Source organism: Buteo buteo, chromosome 5 (assembly GCF_964188355.1).
Source record: "Buteo buteo chromosome 5, bButBut1.hap1.1, whole genome shotgun sequence".
Classification (NCBI taxonomy): domain Eukaryota; kingdom Metazoa; phylum Chordata; class Aves; order Accipitriformes; family Accipitridae; genus Buteo; species Buteo buteo.
This window is the reverse complement of record NC_134175.1, coordinates 11,330,574-11,349,500: the sequence shown is the minus strand read 5'-3', so window position 1 is coordinate 11,349,500 and position 18,927 is coordinate 11,330,574. Positions and strand designations below refer to the sequence as shown.

Below are 18,927 nucleotides of genomic sequence, written 5' to 3'. Positions count from 1 at the left end.
TACCCTTAAACTGTTGAAAGGTTAATAGCCCTACCTGAATGTTGTGCAATGCAACCTAATACACTGTATTTTTCTAATACTACAAATTAAACATTACATATGAAAAGCTACTCCAGGAGTCACTTGAGGCTAAACAGTTAATGCATTCCAAAAAAAAAAAAAAAAAACAACAAAAAAAAAAAAACAACACCACCAGGAAATAGCAAGGTTAAATTCTAGGTGTTAATAAAAACGTATACACCCAGCGCTGCTGCACCAGACAAGTTGAGGCACTGTAGTCTGGTGTATATATGTTGCCATATATATGCCACAGCAGGAGAAACACCTCACTTTCAAGGGTATGCTAAAAATGGGGTTTACTCGGAAGAACCATAATTTGACCACAGAAGCTCAGTGTTGATCTGCTTAACAGTACACTTCAGCACTAAAAGGGAGATTATCTGTTCTAGTAAGGCTTCGTGAATTATACATCCAGGGGACTAAAGCAAAAACACTCATCTTTACTACGGAAAGGTAAAAAGTTGAGTTTTCCAGGATAGAATTTACAGAAATCTCACTTGTGTATTTCTCTTTAGAAAGGGAGTTGCTGCTTCAAGATCTACCATGCTGAAAAGCTAACACTTTTAACTCAAAATACATGGAGTCTACTCAGAGAACAGTGTCCTACTTTACCTGGTTTGCTGTCGCGACAAAAATACCCCCTCAAATGCTGGCCTCCAAATGACACAGAGAACCATGAGCATATCATGGCTCCTCTCTCTCGTATATAAAAGACTAAAATTTGCATCTTAAAAGAGACTGAAGTCTGCAGAGAAAATGTAATTGCTGAAGATGAAACTATGTTGGGATTGCTGCATATATTTATCGTATGGCAAAGCAAGCCCCCTCGCCCAGCAAAGCTCTTCTGACCATGGGGAAAAAACATTCCCGAGGTTTGAACGTTAAACATGCAAAAAGGTGGGACACGTGAACACACGTTGCCTGTGTAGTTTCAGGTCAGTGCTCCCGTGCATCTGTGTTAATGTATAGCTTTTATTTTCAGGACTGTTTAGTATTTACTATTTTAAGGCACACGTCTCATTCTGATCAAAGGTTGCGCAGAGCTCAATTAGCAAGAAGTGATTCAGTATCTTATCCAGAACCTCATTTAATGTCTCAAAACCTAGTTCTGAAGAAAGAGTTATTGATTTTTACACACAGTTTTGCAGTTCAATCATTAGAGCACACAAGTGCTCTGCAAGTATTATCATGTCTGTGTTCACGATGACTTGACAGCAGGCGGGGAGCAGAGCTGCTCCATGTCACCAAATGCACAGCCAGGCCAGAGATTATGAAAGCCCTGGAATGGGGAAAACTGGATGGGGTTTCAATACGATAAGGCTGATTTCAAGACTACATGTTTTAGGTGTGCAAGAACACCTCTGCAGCTAGTAGCTCCGTTTCCCTGTCCTGCAAAGGGCATGGAGGAGATGAGCGTGCCGCTGTAAGCTGCCTGCTGGCTGGATCTCCTCACTGAGACACAGCTCTGCAGCAGAGAGGAGAAAGCCAATTCCCTGCCACAGCGTCAAGCTGTCTTAGCCCTAAGGCCCCTTCTTTCCCCCCTTCCACTCCTTATGTGTCCTCCGATTTCTACAACAAATGAGGGTGCACACCACTGGAGAACAGCCCCGCTCTTACCCTTCTCTGTACTACCTTCAGAGTCTTGTAAAAGACACACCAGTTGATTATCAAAAACTGGATCAAAAAGATGCAGGAAAAAAAAAAAAGAGAGAGCAAGACTTGCACGGGAAACTTAACTACTCCCATGTCCTAGCTTGACTGCTCAGTGTGGCAACTTCAATAATGCTCTTTTTATTCATGCATGTCTCTCTTGTCCCCATTTTTGGGGGGCATTGTGCGGCTTGTGTGTGTGTGTTTTTTTCCGCTCTTTAAAGCAAATGCAAATGTCACCACTGGGTGACAACATGAAAATCAGATGAGCAGGGCTGGAACCCTCATTTTCCATACAGAGCCTTGTGGTGAGCCAGGGGAGTCACTCAGGGCTCCTGAACAGGATGAACCATGCGCTTCGCTCTGCTCAGGCAATCCCCATTTTGCTGCTGACAGCAGTAGACCAAGGACTTCAGAGCCCATGCTGGAAGGGTTCGCACCTCGGGGAACACACTCCCCTCCAGTCACCCCAAGGAGCCCTGTCCCTTCTTTGGACCCGTCCCACCCAACCCATCCCTCTGCATTCTCCTTCCCTACCCAGCCACCCGCCCTGTCCTCATTTGTCCAATTCCAAGTTACTGCTCCAAAGCCTCGGGCACCAAGGCTTCACAGCCGAATTCCTTAGATGATTATTCTTATTATTTTAATCAGGAGCAAAACAACATATTTTTCCTTAGCTGTCTTCTTGGAAATAGCAAGACTTGTTTTGGCTGCAATCTTCTCAAAAATTTCATCTGATGTAGACACCTAGCAGGGAAAGTTTAGGGCCAAAATCTTAAAAGTTTGGAAAAATCACAAGCAATTGAAAACAGCCTTGTGTTATTTACAGGAAATCCAACACAACCTTAACAGACACTGCTGTCAGTTCTGCTAATAATTAAAAGGCAGCAATCTATTACATTATTTTTAGTTGCACCCTAACTCTCCTACACACAAGGGTCTTAAAATATCCATGCATCTGGGAAAAGTCTTTTTCCATGTCAGCACTTGGATGCTATCCCACGGGATAAATTTGCCACACGCATACAGCACTAGTACCAAAACCATTTTAACTCATTACTTATATAAATCAAACACAGGGAAATCGCCCCTGTGCAATCAGTTTAATTACACACACCCCACACCCCCCCCGCCTGCCTGGCTCTGCTATGGATGTGACAGATCACAGCTCTAACAAAGCTGAAATTCAGAGTGCTGCGGGAGGACTTGCTCGGCTCTGGTCGCACACGCTCTCCAGCTCCTGGGAGGTCCAAGCGAAAGTCTGAATGAGTTCAGCGGGTACGTCACGGTGAAGTCTTTGGACGCTTACAAGCGTTGGCAACGGAAAAGCCTTAAAAACCTCAAACAAACAAACCACCAAGCTGACATTTATTTCTGAACAAAGCAACCCTACCTAGTGCCCCGCGTCCGACAATCCTGGTCACAAAGCATGTTTGGAGGGGGATAAGGGAAATTTCTATGGCAGCAGCAGCTCCCCACCACCCCAGTGTGTGGGGCTGAATGAGGTCCAGGGCTGGCACATGCAGTGCGCAGTGGCAGCTCTCCAGAAGTACATGATTGACGTCAGTAACTTGTGTAATCATCCTGCCTTAGCTCGAGTCTATAAACAAAGTTTTGGGGGGTTGTGTGTTGTTTTTTTTTTTTAATCCAGCTCTCGTAGTTGTATTTTCTCATAGGACTGGAACAGTGAAAATATTTGGAGAAACCTCCACCATAAATTAAACTGCAGCAACCTGAAAGGTCCACTTGCCATCAAACTTGTCCTCTTGAGCCTGAAACCTACTACTGGATTTGCTTGTTTCTTAAAGAAAGCCACCACTGGAACTCCTTGAGAAAAGTCTTTAGAAAGCCTCAAAACAGTATAAATCAGAGTCAGAAAAATATCACACTGATTAGGGTTGATTTCCCCCTTCCCTAACAGCCTTTTTATATTGCAAGTCTAGCAACAGACTGGGCCTTCTGAAATCCTGGGAGAAAACCTCAGCTGGGGTAAACGTCACAGCTCCACCCATACCACTTGTGATCAGACCTCTTGTACATAAAAGGTGAATTTTACCTTCCCAGAGGCTAAAACATCAGGATAGATTTTGTCTTTTTTAATGCATACTCAATGCAATCACCTCAAAGTAGCTTTGTTTCCGCTTTGTTGTAGTATTAGGATGCCCAGACAGATGACTTTGGCTATGCAGCAATTGCAAAATCTGTGCACTGATGAATGGTGCTCTGCAACATTCACCTGATGTCCTCCAAGTGATTTACAGAAAGTGAGAAAATAAACATAGTGCCTGCTTTCTTCAAAGCAATTTTTGAATCACATCTAATTAATCTTCAAAACAACCTCTGCAGGATGCACAGCAATACTGTCCTCATTTTCAGGAAAAGAAATGGATAGGACACCGCAATGCTTTACACAGGGCCATAGTTTAGAGAATCTGGACTGGAGATGGGAACAGCTTTTCTCTTTCCAAAGGTAATTCCAGTGAAAAGTGCTTCAGTAAATCTGAATATCTTTGCTTTCAATTATCTTCTGGCATCGTGTCTGAAATCCCTCGATTTTGCTTTTTTCTTAAATCCATATTACTGCTCCTTCTCCCTTTCAAACTGAATATATACACAGTAGGTATTTGCCCCATATTCCTTGACAGCATTTTATGTTTTCTGCTACAAAACTGACAAAAGGTCCTGATGTGGATGAATGGCAGCAATGACAACTTTAAAAAGTACTACTGGAAAGCCAGAAATTTGAACTGTACTGCCTTTCCACCATCTACAACACAGGTATTGATCCTTGCCTTGGTGATGGATGTCCACATCCTTGTAAATGGATTTCTCAAAATTATGAAAAAGAGGTTCAAGGATGAAGGCCAGTTGGTTACGGAGGTCGAGACCACATACGCTACTGTGCAAGAAACTCTGAAACAGCGTTGGCTAACGTTGGTATTGATGCTGTATGAGGAAGAAAGACTTTAAAAGCATCATGCCTACCTTGTTGATGTGCAGTTGCTGTTGCTGGAATTGCTGTTTATGTTTCTCCAAGAACTGCTGGTGCTGCTGCTGGATCACTAACTGCTGGAGGGCCTGGGCGTTCTGGGGAAGGGGAGCAGACTGCGTGCGCCCCAGCGGGCGATGTTGTCGGAGTTTGTGTATTGAAGGGGAGACCCGTTCTCCACCAACCAGGGACTGTGCATGGAGGGGCAGTCCTGAAAGATACCAGTCTGAAGATAATATGGAGGAAAAAACAGCAGAGAAGAAAAAAAAGGAAGAAAGGAAGGGAGAAAACGGCTGTTGAGTAACTCTGATGGTGACAATGATATATAACGTTAAAACCAGCCACCTCGCCATTTACAGCTGAAGCATCCTTAAAAGAGAACAGATAACAATTAATTACCATTGGATGGAGTAATACTCTGCTTTCTTTTGAATTCTTTCTTTGTTTACTCAGAGACGCTACAGAAACATTTCATTTCTTAAAATCAGCAATACCTTAGACCCTTCCATTGCTCAGTGAGTGACATGAATTAAGATCACAGTGGTAGTTTGGAAAAGTTTAAGTCTTATAGCTTGCCTTGGTATAGGGAGTAATCCCAGGTTCATTTCTAAGAAAGGACCAACCCAAGCTGCCACCCCACAGCATCCAGCAATTATACCTTACAGGATGCTCACTGGATATGCTGAAGGCTGATGGATGCTGATGAAGCTGCTTCCCACTCTAGACCATGTAGGGAAGCAAGTCTGCCCTTAGCTGTGCTATACCCCACCCACAGAAATGACTAGGGATGAAAACTTCCATGTGATAAACACCTGACCAGGTTTGTGTTGGAAAAAGGCACTCCCTTGAAGCATTTCAGGAATATGGGAACCATCAGGCTTCATTATTTCTGTAGAAAGAAAGTTATGAGGCCAAGATGACAAATAGCTAGAATTGTTTCCATCACTGTCCTGTGTATACATGCTAGTAACTTAATGAAAACATAAAGTTATTTTGGGATAACTTGCGTTACTCACATGCCCTTGGCAATTTAGGTGTCTCTGATGACTACCATGTGAAATACCTATCTGAGCTCTGGTAAGGGCATGTCTTTAGGAAGTGCCTTATCTTTTTAGCTGTTCTTGGGGTAAGCCAGTTCTTGCTCTGCTCTCCAAAAACATACCTTTACATACTTCTTAGAAAGCTGGGACATGAAAACACACCCAACACAAAGCCAAACCCAAGGGTGGAGGAGCTGAGCATAAGCATTTACTTTTGCTCACTTTACCTTGGGGTACAAAGGCACTGCTAGTGTCTCCCTAATGTAGAAAAGGCTGCACACACTTTTAGGAAAAAAGTACTCTTTTGCTTTACCTCTGTATAAAACAAACTAAAGACTGTGCAAATGGTCAGTAATGTTCAGAAATACTGCCCAGTTCAAGGGTCATAGAAGTTGTATCTTCTCTTTCTTCCGTCTTTGGTTGAGAAGGGAGAGAAACTGCCCAGAAGTCTGCAGCCAGCTGAATACAGTGGTTTAGAAACACCTTGACATTTCTGTCCCAGGACATAACCTCCTTTTTCCACTGATTCACAGAACTGCCCCATGTGGAAGAATCTCACTCATTTGAAAGCTTTTCTTCTTGGGTAAAGATTTTCTGAGTTTCTCCTACCCTTTGCTTTTCTGAAAAGGATCATGTAAGAAGGTATCTTATTTTATAAATGCATGTCTCTATAAATGTGTTTGTATATATACACACACATATGTCTGTGTGTGTATGAATAGATGAATAATTTGGAAAGATGTGGTCTGTCTCCCTTCTAGCACAGTTCCTCTTCCCAAAAGTTCAAATTAGACAGCAGAGGAAGGGATCCTATCCGGTTTGCATAAGACACCTTGGAAGACTACCTTCCTCCAAGTGAATGACCAAGGTCCCCCTGTGAAAGCTTTCCAGGGAGACACCTTGTTCCTACTCAGGACATACACATCAATGTGAAGGATATTATCTAGAGTAACCTGTCACAAGAGGAACAGCAGACCTAAGGAATTCTGCTCTAGTTTCCCAAAACCCCCAGGCCTACCTTGCTGCACAGAAAGAACATGTCATCATGCTGGATCATTTTGCAGCCGTCAGGAGACTATCTCCAGAGCTGAAGGCTATAAGCAGAATACTAATAAACTCCACTTTGCTTCCAAGGAAGTTAGAAGTACTAACTGTAGTTTGGCAGCCAGTCCACTTAGGGCTTTTGAGACCATGTGTTAGCTTGCTCTCTTTCAGTTGCTGCATCTGGAATGTGTGTTTCTTCTTGTTGCTCTGTTGTATTGTGAATATTTCTCCAAGTGTTGGTTTATAACATGTTGTACTCACTTTGAAAACACTGCACATAGCAGGTGGACTAGAAGGAATACAACTTGAAAGCAAACACAGTACCCTGTAACTGAGGGAAGCTTTGAGAGAGGTCGAATAGGAAACAGAACAGCACTTCTTCCTACATGTGCTTTAAAGCAAACACCAGCACAAACAGAGAACAAAGTTTTGGTGATAGGGTAAGAGGGGAAGTCTTCTCCAATGGCTCTTCATCAACAGACCTTGGGCAAAGGGCAACTGGTGAAGAGCCATGCCATGACTCTGTGTAAACTTGTCATGCCACAGCAACCACGGCAGAAGGAGGCAACAGAACATTACGTAAAGGTTCAAGGAATCTGCACGCACCACTCTCATGCCTCAGAGTGCTGGCTAAATACCACACTTTTGTGCTTCAGCTTCCCCTTATGTATATGCTTATAAGCTTATCACAACTCCATGTATATTCCTGGGATGTGAATGTAAAACCAGACATGAGCCAAACCAGTGAGCAGTGCTGTAATGCTTCAGTGATCGACATCTCTCAAGAGTTTCCATTAGAAATGGAATGAAAGAAATAAAAATCAACACATCTATAACTTATGCAGAACATCCTTTGTCCCAACATTACACACTGTAAACCAGAAATGCATCCTACAGGGAATTATTGCTTTGAATCAACCCTATTTATAGAAATATGCCTTCCCACAGGTACTTAATTCTGAAAATATGACACAAGGAATGAGTCAAAGCAATTAGCATACTGAAAGTGTAACATATACAAACAAATACAATCTGTTTGAATGCAGTTGATTTTGCCATGCTTTTGCCATTTATAATAATGATGAAAAGCAAGTATTTTAATCTGAGATTTTGTAAATGCATGCCTTTCATATAGAGAATAGAAACCATCCGTGATAAACAGGAAGGGTAATCATAAGACACAACATTTTTGTCTCCACGTTAATCTAAAGTGGTTAAAACTCTAACAATACAGTTTTAAATTGTGGCCCACAAACTTACGCTTTACTTAGGGAAGTAAATACTATTTATTTTCATTCCACCAAAATGACAAGGCAGCTTTCCCCTATCTCTGCATGAGGTGGGCAACCTCTGATTTTGCAAATGTATCCACTAACCAACATATCAACGAACACATCCTAAAGGTTATATGTTATACCCACAGAATACATATATGATGCAGTATCTCTTTGGCACAAGAGACAGACTGTACAAAAAAACCCAACAGATGTCACTTGCTCTCTTTCCCCAGCTGGGACTGAGTTTTGCACATTATCTATGGAGTGCTCACCTGTGACTAAGGGAGTTTGTGCAGTTGGCTGTTCCAGTAAGACCATGTGTTGCAGAAGAGGGTTATGTGCAGTTCCCCCATCTCTTTCCAACGTTGTAGTGCTCAAGTAGGGAGTGAGGTGAGTGCCAGGAAATAAAGAGATCCGCTGCTGTAAGGTTGGGATAGTAAGTCTCTCTGCATCCTGCTGCGCTGATCCTCCCTGCAAACGCAGAATTGATGGCACAGTGGGTTAAGGGATAAATTGGTGCAAGCAACATTTCAAAGGCTGCGTCCCCCCGCAACTTACGCTGGAAGGGCCAGTTGCAGGCAGTCCTAGTGTGATGTTGGGCAAAGAAGGAGATGTGTAGAGTGGCAGCTGTGTTACCGAGCCTTCACGATTCACAAGTCTGTGAGCCAAGCTGGTCTGGAAACAAAATCAAGAACATTGTCCTGGTGAGAGAGCATCCACAGATCAGATCGAGGACACAGTACGCTTGCTGTGAGAACACATCAGAAACGTACAGAGTGTGCAACTTCACTGCTGACATTGGAAATACTGAACGGGGGAGCTAAGCTGTGCTTCAGATCCAGCCTAAACAAGCACCGACTAGGTACATGCCCCAAACACCGCCGCTGCTGTGGCCACGCAGGGGTGACAAGACCAGGATAACCAACACAGGGATGATCTTGCTCTGCAACTGCTGCCAACCTCGCTGCCCTACAGAGAGACCTTTTACAGTTTATTTGATCTTTCTTGGGGACTAAAGATCACCCCTACATCCTCACTGGTGCTCTGCTTCTGCTCAGTCTTCATGCAGTGCCACCACAAAAAGCTTTTGCAAAGATTTAACAGCTTACTTCTCCTTCTCAAGTGTTTGCCCTTTTAAAGCTAAAACAGATTACCTCAAAAAAAATGGCATTACAATGGCTGTTGTTCTCTTTCACAAATCACAGACAATTTATGCTATTTACTAGTGTGCTTTAGCTTAAATCAGACTTCAAAATTTCATCAAAAAGCCTTAAGGTTGCATTTATGTAGCTATTTCCTGATTTTCAGGGTGAAATGCAAGATGTACTGAATTATCTTATGGCCATTTAAAGCAGGAACACTTAAGTAAAAATGCCTTTAATTTCAAAACAAGATTGATTTGAAATGCGCTAGAAAACCCATTATAAAAATTACAATAAACTGCCCGATCTTCCAGTTAGGAAACAAGTGTTCTGATCACCCTGAATTCTCCGCAGGTGATTTTCCAACTTAAATAAAATAGAGTTTAGATTTCAAAAGACTTTCTATACAATTTCTACTGTTTAACTCAGGTGCTATTGTGAAAAAAGGGATTATGATTAACTTAGTATTATACTATGGAACAATCTACATTGATATAACAGAGATCTGAAGAATGGCTTTATACATTTTAGACTTAAATTCATAGTCCTGTAAGTCAATGAGACTTGGCAGGTTATTTCCTTGGTTGCAGGGCTGGGCCAGGTCTGGATAATAAACCCCTATTTTTCTCCCTCGAAGACTCAAAGGTGAGACTTAAAAAAACTTGCAGCAACCTTTTAGGGGGAAAAAAAGTGCATATAAGAACTAACATTGAAAACCAAACATTTTCTACAAAACAATCCTCAGAAGCAATCCTGCCTCGACTTATGGAAATTTAACAGGATCAGCTGACAGCTTTAACAGGACAACCCACCTTTGCACCTGAGGTTCGTGCTACCTGTGCAAGAAGGACAGAAGAAGTAAAGCCTTTCCACGACTGTGTGGGTCACCATTACCAGACACTGGGATGCCTTTCAAATGTGCTCTTCGATGTGCCACTAACTTGCCAGTCATTCTCCCCATGTCCAACCGTGTCTAAATTCCAAGTGTTCAACAAAGTCACCTAGTTTTCATACGACCCTGTGCAAAGTTTTGTCTGCAAAGTGAATTTTTTTCTTATTTCCTTTTGCCTTCTTGCACTTTCATTAATGTCATTCAAGGTTATCGAAAATATATTACAGATCAGTTCTCCCATCTGTTTTTAAGATCTCAGTTGACAATTTGCTGCCGTAAAGGAGGAAATTTGCAGGCAGCATTTTGCTGTTGAGTGGTACCTGGTAAGGACATATGATTGTGCATACCCACATGCTTCTTCCAAGTAATTTTGAGCACTACTGGCAATTTTGCTTTAATTTAAATTACATAATGTTAGCATGCCACATCGAGAATAAGACAGTTATTGTCAGCAGAGTAATGAAATATTTTACTGGTATCATAAATGAAACAAAACTACACCCATTTTTTCTTTGAACAATCAATACTCTGTACTTGTGCCTCAAACTATCTCCTGGGGATTTGTTTTAAAAACAGTGAAGAGAAAAATGCAGCAGCTTGACGCTATCAGCATATGGTATTTAGCAGCATTACCATCACTTTAAATACACAGATCCCACCTACGGGTTGTACACAAACATTTTTTGAATTGCACAGAAGAGAACAATTTCAGCATGTACAATTTTCGTCTGTAGTCGAGTACTTTTTATAGTCTTGTATCAACTGCAATGGCAATGAATATCATGTACCTTTCAGAGATGGAAAAACCTTTAGATTTAAAAACAGTATTTCAAAATAGATATTGCCTATTTTAAAAGGAGGCAGAGAGCTGCAATCTTTCCACACTGAAGGCAAGCATTGAAACTTAAATAACGAACTCGGATACCACCTTCCAACATATCTGAAATGGTTTAAGAGGTAACCTAGCAAACTAAGAAGCAAAGAGACATATTTCTCATTTAAAATAAAACACAAAGGTAAGCATGAAACACTTAAAGTTAGCAATGTTATTTTTTCAGAAACATTTAAATATTTCTAAATATTTAAAAGTGGGAACATAAGAAAGCTTGCTCAACTGGTATTAAAGAAATCTCCAACACTTGGGCTACCAGGTAATACCACTTCTACTGAAAAAGAAGATTTTCAAGAAACCAAAACCCTACCTTGCCCAGTTAATTTTTTCCCAAATGAACTTATACAGGCAAATGGATCAGCTAGTATGACACAACATGATATACTAGAACAAAGTGCAGTTATTTTTCCCCAAAACAAATGCAAAGGACTAGGACATTTAGCTAAGCCATTCAACTACACCTGAAACGCTGGGAGGAGAACACTTTGTGCAACAGGTTATTGATGTTCTGTTTCCCATCACACAGTGATTTATGTTTCATTCTGTTCTGTGATGGCAATGATCCAATATACTTAACACAGTCCTGGGCAGTTTTAAAACTGGAACTGCACAATTATTTGCATGTTATATTTTTCCTATTTTCCAAAAAAATTATAAAAAGGTGAAAAAACCTCTAGACATTATTTTCAGGGAAATTAAAACTAGATTTTCTTCCTCCTTTATGCATAGGTTGTTTGGAGATGGTGCATCAAATGCTGCTCTTGTTAAAATTCTAGATGAACACGCTTCTTTCCTTGCACGCAGCAGCATTGCTGTGAATTACCTGCTGCGGCACAGTTGTAAAAGAGGCAAAGACGATTCCCAGGGAAAGGCTTTGGCAGTATAGGGATTTTTTTCAAATGGTCTGTGCCACTCATGCCTCAGTCTGAGCTACAAAATTGCTGCATTACAAGTAGTTGATGAAAAGAGTTTTTCTTATAGTCTGTGTCCATTTTATTAGGTATTGGTGGTCTAGTCACAGATGATTACCTCAAATCATTTAGTTGAAAAATAAAATGGCAAAGAAGAATATTACAGCTTCACATTCACCTGCGTGAGCTAACACTGTCTTGTGGGAAGCTGACTGCCCTGTTTATATCACAAGAAATTATTGAATTCACTACTTTTTCCATCAGCAGTAATTGGGGATTTGCAGTTTGCTAAGTATAGACAAGATTGACAGCTCCTGGATCAGCAAAACTGGTAACTTGGTGGTAGTCTTCCCAGGGCCCACACAAATGTACTTAAGATGTGCCCTCAGCTCAGCCAGTCTTCAGTTCTGCAAACCCGATAAATAATCCTGTGTGTAAGATACCTTTTTCCAGGTCTGCTCCAAACTACTAAATTGCCGGCGTGCATCTCAAAAGCCATGTCTCTTTAGAGCAGCTTCAGCTCCCAGTGTCAAGTTAAGACTCTACCTTACACTATCTTAATCTTTACAATAATTGTCTAAATCTTGTAAAGTCTACAATAAACTAGAGTGAATATAGATATGTGTTGGATAATTTGGCAGAGGAGAGGGTGGAGTAGAAGGCATATTGCCTATATTAACTGCTGTTACACTACATTAGAAATAAAAATAAAGTGAAAATCTGTACAAAACTAGAAAGCAATAAGGGCTTACATTTATACTATAAGAAGTCCTTTTCAACTCTAAATGACAATTTGGAGAGAACAAGCCCAAGCCTGTTTTTACAGTCCTGATGTTCAGACAGACACTATATTCATGGGGAGAACAGCTAATGGTAAGCTGGATAAAAAGAAATGCACTGGTGACACAACATAACCACACTGGTTTTCTACACGTAAGGCTTATGGTGAGAGCCAGTTAACATGGCCCACACCCCAATATCTGCCTTTAGAAAACCTTGGGTTTCCGTAACCCTGAACACAGGAGCTGCCATGTTGAATTAAACTCCAGTTTACCCAGCCCAGTACTCTGCCCTTGACATCCATAGCAGATGCCTCAAGTGATGGTGAAAGCTTACGGGATTTTAAGCTAGCACATGGCATCAGGCACCAAGCTTTCAAATCCCAAAGTGGGGAGAAAAAGGTGAAATCCGTTCCCTTTAATCCAGTTCTGGTTTGGCCATATTTAGACTAACCTACTGCACACAACAAATTCACCCCATATACAATATAAGAGAACAGATTCCCAAAATTTTAAAATACTTGCATTTGACCAGGAAACACTCTTCATGCTTTACCTTGCTAAATCACTTTGTTTTCACTCTCTCCTCACAACAAAACCACTACAAGTTACCACAAGCAACTTGTGAGCTGGCTCAAACTAGATTTAATAAACAGATAATGCATCCTGTCAGCCCAGATTGAGAGGTAATTCCCAAAGTCCGCTCCAAGTCACGATCTGGCTTTTTTTTTTTTTTTTTTAGTGTGGTGCACACCAGTTTGTATGCTCAAATTCCTAAAACTGCAAAAACTGATTAGAAACCCAAGTGTTAAAAATCAGAGTGAGGAAGGGCTCTGTACCTCTGCTTGAATACTCGTGACTGATCCTGCAATTCCGTTCTCGGTGCTTATGTTATTGGAGCTGTTGTTTGGAGAGCTGGGACCAGATCCAGGAGCGCTGTTGCATGCAGAGTCTAAAAACACATCCAAAATCAACTTTTAGCGCTACAAACAATCTCCACGATGGTATTTACACAGATAACAACCCATCAAGTTTTGTTTTGGAGGAAAGCAACCCTCCTCCTCCCCATCTACCCCCAAAATCTTCCCAGGGCTCTTAAAATACTGACACTTTCAAATGGTCTGTCCAAGTACCTACTTAACATATTTATGTCTTCTCCTCATGGGGATTTCTCTTATAGTGTATTAATAACTTGAAACACAATTGGAAGATAATAAAAGACATGGAAGGCTTGAAGAGGCCAAACTGGAGCATGTCAGATCATCCTGCTTCATTTTTCTAGAAGTGCTTCTCTCACCCTCTTTAGTCTATAACCCTAACGACACCATCTCACCACGTATTGCATCAGACTTCATGCTGGAACAACCAGGGAAGTGTCTCAGCGTTGACATTTTCCCATGCAGGCTTCTGGTTCATCTGGATCTACTGGAAATACGCCACCAGGACCGAGCCCTCACGCTGATCATGCAGGATAGTTGACCTCTACTTTTACAAAGAAGCACCGAGATTTTGCCGGTGCAGGTGAGTGGGCGTGTGTAATGTCCCCGTCCCCTGCAAAGTGCCCACACCGTGCTGGGTCCTCAGAGAAACATGACCTGCCTTGGGCTGCCCTTCACACAGCACAACAGCTCCCACAGCAGTGAGCTCCCAAAAACTGCCTGGGGACTGACTCACAAGGTTGATATTTTGCCAGGATGGCAAATTAAATTGTTTTAAGAGATGTAAAAGCTGCCTGAGTGACATGGGAATGGACAGACAATTGACCGTGGTCATGGCTGAGCACATTTTACAAAAATCAGGCAAAACTCTACAGGGTTCGAAACAGTAAATCTGTTTCTAATCACTGCTTTTTTTTTTTTTTTGGGTAAGTCTTCTCCACTCAGGCAGTAAAACACTTTCCCATTGGAAAGACCCAAGGCAGAGTTAATCCCCCAAAATAATTCTGTTATCACCTGAATGCTTAGAAAATCCTCTCAGCTTTGTATATTTTATCAGCATGTTCCCTGTGAACTCACTAACCAGAACCACTGAGATGACCAGCCTGAAATCAAAGCCTCCCCATTAATGATACAGAAATAATAACAAACAGAAACAGCGCATGAAATTGCAACAGCCAGAAAGCTTCCCTCAGAAGGTTTCTCACCTGGTGTATGGCACAGCTTCCAGTGATTCTCCTTTTATTTTGGAAGGTAAATAACATTAAAACTTTTTTTCTGAACTTTTCTCCTCCCCAAGCACAGGATTTGCCCAATGCCAGAAGAATCTCCCAGCGGCTGCAATGGTTCAGGCTGCAGCAGTCTCATAATTGCTCTAGGATGCCCCAGTAGAAATAAAAGCCAATTGTTACAATTTGGGGGATTTAAAAAAATTATTTCTTTTGTGGCATTATTCTGTACATACTATTTTGCCATTTTGATCCTTGCAAGTACCTCCTGCAAAGTAGCAAAAAGATTTTTTGGTTTTTTTTTTTAAAAAGGAAGCCTTGATGCTTTTTGTTGGCTGTGCATTTAGGGAGGCATCTCGCTATCAAGAACACTCAGCATGGAATAACACCCAGCTGAGCACGTAACACTGAACTTCTCCACGGAAAGCGACTTCGGAGAGTCTAGGTGTTTTGAAAAAATATTCTGACTGCATGGAAAAGACGTGTTTTTTCTGGGACCATGTTATTAACTACAACAAATTAGATCTTGTGCATGCTACCTAGACACAGGAAAAGTACCTAGCACATTCAAATGTATTCTTCAGGGATTAAACATAATTTCTATCCCCTGAAGTGGGATTTAAAAATTACTAAAAATAAAAAGTTAATTTAAAAATTATTTTCCATTCAAAAGTCCCCTCTTACCATAACAACTCAGATATTTTTCTAGCCAGGCTCCAGGCTGGCTTCATGAACCATGCCTATGCTCAGTGAGAAGTGGGAGCTTCCACTGACATTTCTGAAGGCATTACTGAGATCAACCGGTCAGCTATTAGACCATGATTTATCCCCAAAGCCATGTGACATATAGCAATATATGAGTGAAGTAAATTCAGTTTTCAGATCTGATACAAATTATGCTTAGCTCTTGAAATCATCTATTTCCTCTGCAAACACAGAGCGGTGCATAGCTACCCCAGGGTCTCTGGAAACCACTGGGCTCTCTAAAGAGAGCTCACTTTGAGTTTGTTTGAATGATGAGAGTGTGCCTTAAAGTGAGACAAGTCTGGAAAAGCTGTCACACAGTGGTACTTACACAAAGGCATCCCTAGATGGTGCTAAGAATTAACTTTATGGTAATTTATATAATCTAGTTCACTCTGTTCCCCCCTTACAAACTTTACTCCCAAAAGAATATTATTTTCAACAAGAAACTGTCAAATAAGTAGTCAAAAATATCACATATATATAGATAGATAAAAAAACGCCTTACATGTTTCAAAACTTTGGCGTAATTACTTAACAAGGAACTATGGCATCCTGCCCAAAGGCTAAAACAAACAGGGGTTGTAAGGCATTTACTGCTGGAGGACGACAGCCTTGAATTATGGCCTCCCCATGGATATTAATAGGATCACCATTGAGAAATTTTATTTCTCAACAACCTGTTGCTGAAGATCATAGAAATGCTTGGGGAAAAAAATAGCACTCTGGTGGCATATTTACATCCGTCTACACATGTCTTAAAACAAACTACAAAAAAGGCTCATTGAGTTGGTAATGCTGTCTCAGTAGATAGGTACCCAATGGACCAACACTGCTGATGCCCACCTGCCATCACCTACTGCTCAACTCTGCCAACTTCATCCAGGTTTTGCCAACATTGAGAGGCACATGAGAGATCTAGACTACACAATTAACTGGATGCAGGAATAAATTTTGGAAAGGGACATCTCATTGAGTATGTGACTGCTGGCGCAGATTCGTTGCTTACCCGACGTACCTGTGACATCCAGTGGGCGCTTCTTAAGAGCGGTAACCACTGGACCATCTTTTCTGCGCAAGAGGGGGCTGCTCCGTCTTTCAGCAACTTTCTGCTTTAGTCTGGATCGTAACTTCAGATTGGGTTCAGACGCTGAACAGAAAAAGGAAAAGCAAACAGTGTTTTGGTTAATATTATTTCAGTAGCTTTTTTACTTAATGCAAAGGCTGGGTTGCAGGTTCAGCATTTGCAGAAGCCTAAATGAAATTAGTCATTTGATAGGACATATTTGGAACAAAGATTTCTTAATATAGTGGACAGGTACCAGTCTATGCGATATCTGAATTCACTGGCAATGAAAGTCAAAAGCATTTTAATTAAAAAAAACCAAACAAAACCAAACAAAAACCATCCTGCAATGTCTTCTCTCAAATGAAGACACAGACCTACAATCTGCTGTGAACTCATTCAGACTACTGCAGAGAGCATCATTCACAACCCCTCGTTTCCCATCTCTGCCCAAGTTGCCTCCAAGCCAGTGGTAAACCTAAGTTACGGGATCAAAAAAATCAATACAGGAATTGGTGATACAACTGAGATGTTGCTGTTTGTTTAGTGTGGAGCATCACCGTGGGGCTGAGACGCTGTCTGTGATGTGTTGCTGAAACGGGCAGCTCCACACCCAGGGAGTCATCCAACCCCAGGGTGAGCTGGCTTAGGGAGGTACACCAGAGGAGCGGGAAAGAAAATACGAAAATCAAACCCCACAACCAAAACAGGTGAATGTTTTCCTGCTGGTTCACCTCCCTGAAGCAACTCACCTTGGAGTCAGATGAACCTGTGTCAACTGGAGCCAGTGTCAACTCAAGAAAAAGGGCATGAGAGTGTGGCCAGGGCCAAAGCCAATGCCAGGGAGGAGAAGGTTTGTTTATTTGGGGAGCAACTTGGTTACATCATCACAGCCACAAAGTTAAACCATATCTAAAACCACATCAAATACTTTGAAAATTCAGGGCTGCCAAGGGTAGGTGTGCATGTATTTCCTGAGACCATAGCCTGACTTACTTTGTGTACATCATACTTTTGAGAGACTCTCTTAAAAACTTCTGCTGTACCCAAATCCTGAGATTTCATTTCTCCAAAAGTCAAAGCAGATCTCCTGGGAACCCCTAATGCCTCTGGGTTAATGACAGCTGGCAACACCAAACACGTTTGCACGGCACAGCTTATCAAGTTTTTATAAAGGTAATGAAGCCTTAAGTCAAGATTCCTCCTGCAAGATGATTTTCTCTGTAAACTTTCTGATCTCTTGAGTATACATGAAATATCTGCTTTGGCGCTTGAGGGCTCCTGCCAGTTATGAGATTTGTGAACTGGCCCAATCTTTTCCCTTCCTCAACCTCTTAACAACTCTGCAGCTTAATCCCTTTGAACCGGCAAATCCTGTGCTCTCACCATTAACCACCGATACACTCGGCTCCCTACACTGCAGGGCCAATAATCTACATTTCTTTAGAAGAATTAAAATAGGGTTTACAAACTGATTTGAATTAACTAAGTCTGGCTACAGATAGATTTCCCTACAGTTGGCTTTGACCACTGGGTCACGTAAAAGATCAAGCCCAACAATGTTAATTGCAGGGCTCAAAAATGAGAAGGCTGATGAATTCAAGATCAAATGCTTGAAGTTAAGCCATCAAAACAGTACTTTGATGAAACTTTTGGGAAGAAAAAAAAAAAATAAAGAGCTTTTCATGAATGTTTTGGACAGAAAAATGCCAGCAAGAGATAAAGGGAGCACTAAAAAAAAGTGTCAGACTCCTCAAGATGATGCTTAAAATGCAGAATGAAGTGCATTAGCAAACGGGGAATCATCTTATAGGGCATTTGCATATAAAATGGCAGGGGACTGAATACAAATCTGTCATTTGCTCAGAGGGCAATATTAGAAGAGTCGACTAGTTAAAATACAAGCATATGCTCTAACTAGCTACTTTATAAAGTTTTCTTCAAAACAGAAGTTGACTTACTATTTTAGAAGTAGTCTTTGGGTACACAAACATTCAGTACCTCATCCCACATCCTTTAATTCACAGCTTTAATTTGTTCCAAATATTGAGTATTAATAACTGTCTAGATGCTCCGGTCAAGACTTTAAAGAACAAATGGGAACGTGTCACAGCTAGATGCTGATACATCCATTTTAGATACATTTGCACTGCCAACCAGCAAATGAAATATAAGCCTATGCCACAGCTGTTGAAAGGATCTGTCTTCTGACAAAGAAAAACATGACAATAAAAACTGTACTTCAGCACAAATTTTATTCATATGCAATTTATGCCC

At 41.3% G+C, this 18,927-nt stretch overlaps 1 protein-coding gene across 10 annotated transcripts in view; it reads right to left on the bottom strand.

Moving 5' to 3' along the window:
* Window positions 1-18,927, bottom strand: part of HDAC4 (histone deacetylase 4) — a 263,373-nt gene that overhangs the window by 67,127 nt on the left and 177,319 nt on the right. For 8 of the 10 annotated variants that reach the window (XM_075027809.1, XM_075027810.1, XM_075027813.1 and 5 more), the window contains 5 exons: window positions 16,603-16,734; window positions 13,516-13,628; window positions 8,619-8,735; window positions 8,333-8,531; window positions 4,696-4,925 (listed from right to left, as the gene is read on the bottom strand). In XM_075027809.1, coding sequence (XP_074883910.1) covers window positions 4,696-4,925; window positions 8,333-8,531; window positions 8,619-8,735; window positions 13,516-13,628; window positions 16,603-16,734 — 791 coding nt within the window. The remainder of the gene's footprint in view (window positions 1-4,695; window positions 4,926-8,332; window positions 8,532-8,618; window positions 8,736-13,515; window positions 13,629-16,602; window positions 16,735-18,927) is intronic. The other 2 variants (XM_075027807.1, XM_075027808.1) reach the window with 1 other exon arrangement.